General features: G+C 45.9%; 1 protein-coding gene across 4 annotated transcripts in view; it reads right to left on the bottom strand.

Moving 5' to 3' along the window:
• Positions 1-1,361: 1,361 nt before the first annotated feature.
• Positions 1,362-10,326, bottom strand: part of LOC128299384 (afadin) — a 38,528-nt gene continuing 29,563 nt past the window's right edge. For all 4 annotated transcript variants that reach the window (XM_053035333.1, XM_053035334.1, XM_053035335.1 and 1 more), the window contains 5 exons: positions 5,749-5,895; positions 5,502-5,670; positions 3,042-5,421; positions 2,802-2,920; positions 1,362-2,725 (listed from right to left, as the gene is read on the bottom strand). In XM_053035333.1, the coding sequence (XP_052891293.1) occupies positions 2,545-2,725; positions 2,802-2,920; positions 3,042-5,421; positions 5,502-5,670; positions 5,749-5,895 (2,996 nt within the window). In that variant the 3' untranslated portion in view covers positions 1,362-2,544. The remainder of the gene's footprint in view (positions 2,726-2,801; positions 2,921-3,041; positions 5,422-5,501; positions 5,671-5,748; positions 5,896-10,326) is intronic.

The following is a 10,326-nucleotide window of genomic DNA, read 5'->3' as shown; positions in this document are numbered from 1 at the left end:
CATATTTAAACGGAAGCAAACGCACATTACCGCCGTGTTCGATAGATGAGTATCGCGGAGTTGGTTCGCACTCTCCGGGGGCTAGAGCTAATGATAGGTTGCCGGTTCTCACTGGGTTCTCCATACGATTGAACAAAAAATGGCTACAAAAGTCGGAGGACTACGATGGAGGTTGTGCAAACAGATGAGAGAGAGAGAGAGAGAGGCGTGCAAAATGGGCTTTAAAAAGGTTGCAAATAGAAAACTAAGTGGGTCAATTATAAACCTTGAAACAAATCCAATTTATGGTGATCTTAATGAGCCATATATCATCGATGTGATAACTTATGCGGTACACCAAAAAGCTTACAGTACATGTCATCCAACAGAATGGCAAAATGTCAAGCGACGACGACGGAGACGCTTATATAATGTTTCATTGGTTGCTTTATCTCAACTGTTTACTAACATTTACATAGCTGCTTTTATATTTTCTTAAGAGTTTTGAAAATAGTAATTATCGAGTATATTTCTAACGTTTCTACACCACCTGTCTGCTTTGTTTGTTTTGCAGTGTATGCGCATAGCTGCTTTCCACGCGCTTTCCCTACGGATACCCTACCCAAATACACACCACTCTGCTGCAACGCTAGCGCTATCGGTTTAAAAAGGGCATTGCTCATTTATAATACTACTGCTAGAGCTAATTAACCATTACTCCTTTACAATTCCGTACGTGATGGGAGGAAGGTACGTGGTTACATTGTACATCCCCCCACTTTGACGGCATCAGATCATTTGCTCCACTGAGGTCGTGGTTGAAATGTTCTCCCGTGTGTTTAACTCCGGTTAGTTAGTTTACCAGTATTGTAGAGCCGTTCGTTACGTTCTGCTATCAATCTTTACAAATGATCTAAGTGCGGCTCGCTTCCATAGGCGTTCGCTTCTGGGAATTAGGCAGGTTAAAAATATGTGCTAGAAATCGGTGTCAATCCGGTGTCGATAAAGAGGTAAATACTTCTTAAATGTATCGAAAAATGTTGGAAATTCTTCAATAGTCTCTCGATTGCGATATAAAAATATGTTTAACAAATAAAATCACTTTCCTATCGTTATCGGTGATTTCCACTACAGATCTACAAATCGCTCCCTTCCCACATGCTTGGCTTCCCTATTTGCTCCCTTGATGCCCTATTGATCGGCAAATTCGGGTATTGACTCACTAATTGCAATCCACCAATCGAATCTAGGAGCCGCTCGTTTGCGCAAACACTTTCGCAAACGAAATTAATTCACTCACACGTGCATTCGTAAAAAATCGTGGACCCGTTTGTTTAGTTGGTGTACGTGTACGCAAAACAGAGGATTAATACTAATAGGTATCTTGTTGTGTTTCTTTTTGCTGATTTCGGAAACTGTTGGGATACATTCATCTTGTAAGTGCAAGGAAATTGCAAAAACTCTGTCGTAAATGTTAACAATAGTGTGCACCACCGTTTTGTTCCTTCTTTATCATGTGTTAGTTGTTGTTTTTGTTTCCGTATTCTAGAGTTCCTCGACAAAAACCCTATACTACTGTTGCACACATTATCACGTAGGGGGAAAGGCTACGAATGGGTGCGCGTTTAGATGAACTAATTAAATTGACCTTTTTGCTGTGGGCCTGTGTACGGAGGACACGCAGAGCCGACGCATTCCATTCTAGAGGTTGTGTTTTGCTATTTAGAAACTTACGGGGATACTATTAAAGAGAATACACTTCCCACCGGAAGGGATAATGTTATTAAAACCTTCTTCGATTGGAGAGTTGGACCCCACCTTACTACTGCCATATCTACTGTTACGCTTTACTTACACGATATATTCAACTTTTAACAGTTCCGATTTCATTGACTTTTGCTTCTGCTTCTTCTACGTCCTATTTCTGTTATTCTCTTTTTCGATAAATATAACTTCTCTCGCTAGCTGACTATGGTTGTCTTCATTCGGTATACATATAGATATGTATGTATATAAAACAGAAACAATTTTCTAAGCTGAATTCTTAAAACTTTTGTGTTAGTATCATCTTGGTCCATTGGGTACAAGTATCAATCGTAACGATCATCTGTGTTTTGATCCTTATTGTTATCTTCTTCATCTATCAGCTCGCCGCTTGCAGGGGTTTCGATAGCGAAACGTTAGCGTACAAGCTCTCTATCTGCTACAGTTGCATCCTCCTGTATGATATCTTCTTTTTACATCTTTAACGCGATCTAGAAGATTTGATCTATCTACGATTAAAATCGATATCGATATCATGTCGACTATATGGTATGCACGGGATAAACAAATCGAAGTAAAAACAGAACCATCGTGACAAAACACACTCACAAGCGCAACCGTGCTTTCCAAACCTTTCCTAGACTTGCACGACTTGTCCTCGAATGTACGATCTATTTCGACGTACAGCCGTTTGGAAGCGGATGTCAACATGTCGCGTATGTTTCGCATTCTTGGGGGAAATGCAGACGCTCACGCAATACTAAAACAAATGCTAGCTGAAACTATCAGCTCTTAATGGTTCTAATGTACGGCATCAATGTCCCTTTGGGCTCGGGATATTTTTAGCTTATCCTTCGGTGTATTATTCTCGCCCGATTCCAGCGCAAACATTTTCATCTTCTCCTTGAACGACAGTTTCTCTGGCACGGCTTCCGATTTCTGTTTTTGCTGCTGTTCTGCCAATCGGCGCGTACGAGGGTCACTGAATGAATACAGAATTTGCAATTAATTATTTTTGCTCAAGCTCCCACAAACGTTTGCATTTTTTTGTTTCTTACCGATAAACTTCCTGTGCGCCAATTACTCCTGGCGTAGCTTGAATTTGCATGTTCCAGTTCTCACCGTCCGGTGTGGTCGGTGTGTGCAGCATTGCCGGCATAGTTTCATCGATGAAACGCTGTGGAAAATGTGGAAAAGCATCGATGGTTAAGCTTTTGTTGAAGAGCTTCCGTTACACGGAAAATCGATTGTGGCGCCATCGTGTGGTGGCGCCCCTAACCAGCAGTTTGTTTACTTACGTCTGGATCGGGTCGTTCCAGGATGGTTCCTAGCTCTCCGCTTCCTCCGGTCGTTTCGTTGCCAATACTACCACCTATCAAATGGCCTGCCTGCGTGTACCCGGCGGGCCCAGCAGCCATCATTGGCGTCGAGGGATTGTTGTTGTTTCCGGCATCCTCATCGTGGAACGACACCCGTTTATTGTCCTTGAAGCTGTTGGTTAGTAGCGAAGCATTTCCGGGTGCGCTTACATTGTTGGCACCACCCATTGGCGTAGAAGGATTGTTGTTTAGCTGGCCGTTGTTTGGTGCCGTCATCAGCAGATTATTGTTACTGTATCGTCCGCCCATCGTATTGACGTTGTTATTGTTCATAGCATTCTGTTGCTGCTGTTGTAGGTCCAACGCAGGACTGCTGGTGTTTGGGCCGCTAAAGGGTAGCTTCGTAGGAGCGGTGCTTGTTCGCAGCTTTTGCTGCTGCTGTGACATGATCACATACGAGCTGTTCCGTTCCGGTGGTGGAGGCGGTGGAACACCTCCATTGCCGTTATTTGCATCACCTCCCAGCATATACGGGTTCACTGCGCCACCGTTGATCAGTGTTTGTTGCTCGTGAGCCATTGGATGACCGTACTCGCTGTTTTCACGATCTTCACCCATCATGCCGGCTGCCGACTGCACTCCTGCCATGTTGGAGGATAGATTCAGCTGGTTCATGTCATGCACCATCTGAGACATCATCTGGTTTGCATTCGTATTATTGGCCGTTATTTCGCTCAGGTTCAGCTGCGCACGAGCCGCCGGATTGTTTCCGTCGTGGGCAAAGCTGGCCGTCTTTGCGGCTCCTTTAGACGGGGACGAAGGCGTGCTACTATTGTTGTTGTGCTTAAGAATGCTTTTGGGTTGAATTAATGGTGGCGCACCGCTGCCCGACGCCTGCTGTTGCTGCTGCTGCTGCTGCTGGAAGTTTGCAATTGCTGTCGAAACGGACGGCACATTCGATGAAAGTTCGCTTGAGGTGATAGAAAGAGTGTCGGCCGCTGGTGTTTTGATGTCAACCTGCTTCAACTTCGTCAGCGGCGCAGTGAGAGGTCCAGCGTTGGGTTGTGCTAGACGTACTACCTCCTGCACATTGCCGTGTTCTTTTGCGCCGTAAGGAGCCATATCATTATCGTAATCTTGATCCTCCTCCATCGCACGCCGCTCGAAGTCACGCTCCAGCATGAGCGTCCGCAGCTGTTCTTCCTGCTTCGGGGTACGCTGTGGCAGCGATTGCAATTCTACAATCTGCTGATCCCGCCATGCACGCACATGCTCGCGACGCAATTCACTTTCCTTCTCCTTCTCCTCCCGCTCCCAGGGACTGCTGCCAACCTGGGGTAGGTTTTTGCTTTGCGACGGCATTGTTGGGTAGAATCCTACCTTGGGCGGATCGGCACTACTGTACGCGTTGTTGTTGAGTTGCGCCGGTCCTCCACTGCCCGGTTTGAACATCGGATGTGTTGATGCGGGCGGAAGAGGCGGTTGATCATCTTGAGAGGCACGCAATGGTTTAGGGGCCGTGGTTGGGGGCATTGTCGCGTTTGGTCCTTGTTGCGGTTGTTGTTGCAGCTGGGGAGGTTTGTTTGTCGTAGCAGTGTTGTACGAAACCGGTTGCTGCTGCTGTTGCTGGCGACGTTTGATGAGTTCGTTCATTTCGGCCAACTTCGCTTGACCGCGCAGCAGAGATGAATGGTGTTGCGCGCCTAGCTGCTGTTGCCCATCGTGCGGATACATTTGTGGCGACAGCATTGGGCTACCGTTAGCACTGCCGTGATAGTTATAACTTCCTGCCGGACTGCCTGGTCCACCGGGAATTACGTTGACATTTTGCATGCTCTGGCTTGCCGAGATACCGCCAGGTGCCGGATAGCCACTGCCCGCCACCGTGTGGGCAATGTTTGGCATCGACGGTGCCATCATCTGATTCATGCGCAGACTCTGCTGTGCCTGGGCATCGCGCATAAACCCGTTCACGTTACCACTGTTTCCGATGCCGCCCGGAGGTACGGCTTGCTGTTTGCCACCCATCGTCGACGCTAGCCGGTTGTTCATCGTGTTCATGTTACCCTGCTGCGACATGTTTGCTAGATTACCGTTATTACTATTATTAGGCTGCTGCTGATTAGGCATTGTGTAAGACATGGTGTTCTGTGTAGTCAGTAACAAGTTGCTAGGATTGGTATTGTTACCGCTATTATTGCTATTAAAATAGGCAGACGCTGGACGGTTTAGAATCGGGTGTTGTTGGTGCTGCTGGAGCTGCTGTTGGTGTTGGTGTTGCAACATTTGCTGCTGTTGCTGGAGAACCGTCCCAGAAGCTCCGGGGGAATTCAGGGATGTCTGAAGAGGCATAGGTGGTCTACAAATGAAGGAGAAAAAGAGAACATTAATCAACGTTTCTCACTATACGCGCAGCACGACGATCGATCGATCACGCACCGTTCACCAAGATTTGGATGACTCTGATTCTGGGCTCTGTACACGCTGAGGTTTTGATAGAATCCTTGATCTTGACTGGTTCCTGCAGTACCGATCGCTCCTGCGCTTCCTCCCCCTACACCACCACCGGCAAGGTTATGTATGCTACGGGATTTATTAGCTGAAGCACCTGGGCGAGATGAAGAAAGAGAAAACAAAATTAGAAAGATATCACAACAAGATACGGGGTTTTATTGCGGATACTTACCAATACTGCCTACATGGTGCAATGCTGGAACAGATTTACTATTTAATAACTGCTGTCCGGCGGATGTTGAGGGTACTGGTGGCTTGCTGATATCACCACTGCTTGTGCCGACGCGAGTCATGTCCCGTTCGGACATTCTTCGTCCGCCTAAATGAATGAATAACGCAAAAGTCCACATTAAAAAACAATCCTCGCAAGTAAAGCTATTTTAAAATTATACTTAAATAAAAATAAACTATGCAATAAACGTGATGTGCAGTGTACACCTGTTTGACAATATTATTTCGATAAATATATCAAACTGTTTGGACGATTTTCAAGCTTCAACATAAGGCATGCAACGGTACATCTTGGAAATATAACAATATACTTAAAAGTAAATCGAATAATAAAGGGCAATTACAATTATAAAATATAAACAATAACAGTTGATAATGTATGCTTACTTCAACAACCAAACGCGCAAAATCTACGAACGCAATGCAATTACGAATGGATATCAAAGTCTTAGCGTTTCATTCGAATGACGAATGAAAGGATTAGAAAACAGAAAAGCAAATACTAACGATCGAAATAAGAAACTTGCTGTAATTGTAACCGAAAACACACAACACAACCAACTGTACTGATTGATAACGGTTGTGCGCAAACCTAGTCCCGTTTACGCGGATAGGATGTTGTAATATATTTAACGGCCAATGTATGTAACTACGATGCTATGCGTTCTGAGTATGTACGAAATAGGTTGTACGATAAGTGAAGCGGCTGGTGTATTTGCTCAATTGAAAATTGGTGATGATCTTGTTGTCCAAGCCAGCAAGAGGTGGAAGAAAAGGTTGGAAAATGTGCTTTAATTTACATTCCGGTCAACTCTCTTCATCGTTCGCCGGTGTATCGTCTTCGTTGTCGGACGCGTCGCTCAGTTTATTGTTGATTTGTTTCAGCAGTCGCAGAATGTTGTGTTGTTTCTTCAGCAGACGTGGCGTTTGACGAACATTGCTCAGGTCCGGGCAGCTCGTACGATGCCCATACGCCGGCGAGCTCCGTCCGTACAGGAAGTTTAACGTCACCTTTTGATTTTCGATATTCCTACAGTCTGGGCTACACATTTTAACCTTTCGCAGCAGAAATCCGGTGGGAAGCGTATGCGGATGAAGCCCATGGTGAGCCGCATGTAGGTGGTTTACATTCGGTGAGCCATGTTCGGTACGTCCCAAGTCGGGTGGCATTTTTCCACTGTCTAATCGTTCGTACGAATTTCCGCAAATGGCAACCTCACTTCCATCACATTCGGGATCACTCAAGGATGTGTCGTACGATTGGGAGCGCCTTAGTGACACATCCGTTTGATTTAATTCACCGCCATCGGAACCGAATTCGCTCCACAGTTTTAATTGATTTACAATCCGTTGCTCTTCGTCGTTTGATAAACGGTTCGTGGTCGAGCTTGGTGGTGTTGTGTGCGTTGCTAGCTTCACACATGTTTCCTTTTGTAACAACCATTCTCCCGGTGGGTGACTGGTTTGGCCACGAGGTTTTGAATACTTTATGGCATTGTTATTCGTGTCCTTCAAGGAATTGTAAAACTTTGCCAGCGCCTTCACCTTTCCATGGCCGAATGTTACCGTTTCGTCGCAATGAGAAGCGTCCGCTGCTGCGGTGGGTGAGCTGTCACTGCACGAAGACGAATCATACGCCGATCGTGACATTGGGGATGGAATGCTTACTGAAAAAGTTATGATTTTTGAGTGAATTATGTTGGGAATGGGAACACAGGTGTATGATGCAAATTTTTATCGAAAAAGGGCAACGACAAGAGTAACGCTCGTGTGTGTGGATGGAGGAAGGTCAGGAGGGGGGCAACATACATAATACATAATACAATTTCATACATATTCTCGCATTCACACGAGCGGGGCGTCAACGTGTGGCGGTAACATACGGAAAAGGGATACACATTCGAGGCTTAATAGACATTAATGCAGTGTACGGCAATTTGATTGGTTCCCCTGGGGTAATGGATTACAGAACGCAATATAATTATACAACCTGCCGTCGTGATAGAGGCCACGGCAGAAAGGGGGATAGTCCTGGTGGTTTAGAGATGTGTCCTCATCATACATGTCCATGGGAGCCATTAACACATACCACGCTTAATCATGGGGATTGATTTTGCAATGCCAATGCTTAGGTAGATGCACGTCATGTCATATCGTTCGTTTGCTCTGATCATTTGAAATATGTAAAACACAGCATGCAAAACAGAAACAAATTCAAGTGTAGCAAAGGCGTGACGACACTGTTTGGAAAAACAAAATGCAGATGTATGCAAGAACGTGTGATAACTTTGCCACGTTATGCACCATGGCCCGACAGTATGACAACATGAATGGAGTATTTAGTTTAGCTCATGATACACAACGCAATACAAACGGAATGGAAGTGATTAGATATCGATTAAAAGAGAAGAAACAACAGTATCCAAGAGAAGTAAAGTAGTAGTGACGACAATACACGGAAACAAGTAATTCGATAAGGAATAAAGAAAGTTGATGCAAAAACTGAGAATATTGAATGAGTGCAAGAAAGGTTCAAAACAAACAGTATCGTGTCAAACAGTCACCAAACGTATGACGCACCATTTGGTGACTCACTTACTTCGGTGAAGGCAGAACAGAAGAATCCGCTTTGCAATCTATCTCCTGTGTTCTATCACGGACGAATGGTTCAATCTAGACAGAGTTACGTTAACCGAAGAAAACTATGCAGAGAAACAAGAGGAACACATCGGCAAACGATAGCCGTAGGTGATACGGACACGTCCCAATAACTGAAGCAACATATTTGAGTTATACGGCCCCGCATTGGAGCCTACGAAAAATTGGATCATCTCGTCTAACGTAGCATGTTTCGAAAGAAATGAACAAGCTGTCTCGCCGTACCTTTCGCACCACCTTGCCCCGGATGAAGATGATGATGATGATGATGATGGCGCTGATGATGAGGGTCGTTGGTGCCGGTGCCGCTGTTGCCGTCGTTGCGCTCGGCCGCTCCTCCCACGAACGCTCCGTCGGCTTTGAGCAATTGAATGTTTCTCAATAGATTACAGTGATCGTTATCCAATGTGGCACTAGGTGCGTTATTGCTATCGGTTACAAAATGCGTTTCCATGCTGTCGTTATCTACTATCATCTCTCCTTTCCGCGACGCCTGATACAAAGCATCCGGCGGACACAGCAGGATGCTAGTTTCGTCACTACCTAATTGAATGTTTCGTTGTCGCCTGTCGACGGTATTGCTGCAATAGTAGTTATTATTGACATTGACATTCGCCGTTCCACTGAAGTGGCGAACGACGTAATCCCTAATTGTGTCAATTGGTCGTTCCTGGGTTCTAGGTTCTCCGGCGTTGGCCATTGCTATTGATTTTTGCGCGTCTTCATCGCGCTGTCCATTATTGTTACTCTCCACGTCACCGGCAATCCCGTTCGATCCTTTCGTAGCGAAGATTCCACTGTTTATAGCATGAATGGCTGGATGCGAGGACTCCATCATTGCGGAAGTTTCGCAACGGACCGCGGTGCTAGACGTTCCACTATTGTCTACAAGAATTTGGTTGTTATTCAACCGATTCGATACTCTTGAAGCCAATGCCGCAGCAGTAGAAAATTTATCACTATTCACGTCCGACGCAACATGCTCGACATTGGCCTTTCCACTACTGTACTGTTTTCCTTTCGCTCCTCCCTCTTCCTCGTCACTATCATCGTAAGGATGATGATCGTTAATTATGTCGAAACTAACCGTTTTACGACACGATGAATTGCTACCTCGCCTACTTGCCGTGTTGATCATAATGCTGGGCAGATTTCCACCGGTCGTACTGTTATTGCTGTTGAAACTGTGGCTGGGCGCTCCCGCTGCATCGCTAATGGTAACCATTGTCGGTGAGTTAACTACAACGGAAGGAGTGGTGGTTTGAGTGGCAACATTTGTGCCACAACCGCTCGCACCGCGACTCCTGGATCCCGGCGCTTCCTCCTCATCCGCGTCGTCCTCGTCGATGAACGGTATGTCGTCTAGATTCACATCCGCCACAAAGGAGAGGTTCGATTCCGTCGAAGGTGCTTCAATTCGAATCTCAAATACGCACGATGGTCTTCGCTCCTCGACGACAGGCGTTTCCGGCTCGGCCGTCTCTTCAATCTTTATCATCTCTCGGCTACTGTGGCTATTACTTCGTGAATCGTAATCTTCGACATAGATCGACGGCGGCGTGTCGAATCGTACTGGCTTCATAATGGTCCCGCCGATACGCCCGATACTGTTTAGGCTATTGCTTCTGGTGCGTTGCTGATTGTAGTAGATGCTATTCAGACTGTTGCTCGATCTGCAGTCCCGATAGCGCGGATCGAAATGGATCTGCTGTAGCTGATCGTTTGACAAAATGTCTTCGTGCGACAGTGATAAACTGTAACGGCGCTGGCTAATGTCCGGATTGGACATACGTCGGTACGCCGCATCGTTTTGCGTTAAATACGGCGTGGAGTAGGTGTGGTTCATCATCGCAGTGGAATA

This window comes from Anopheles moucheti, chromosome 2 (assembly GCF_943734755.1).
Source record: "Anopheles moucheti chromosome 2, idAnoMoucSN_F20_07, whole genome shotgun sequence".
In the NCBI taxonomy this organism is placed as follows: Eukaryota; Metazoa; Arthropoda; class Insecta; order Diptera; family Culicidae; genus Anopheles; species Anopheles moucheti.
The sequence above is the reverse complement of the archived record's forward strand: the minus strand, read 5'-3'. Positions and strand labels throughout refer to the sequence as shown.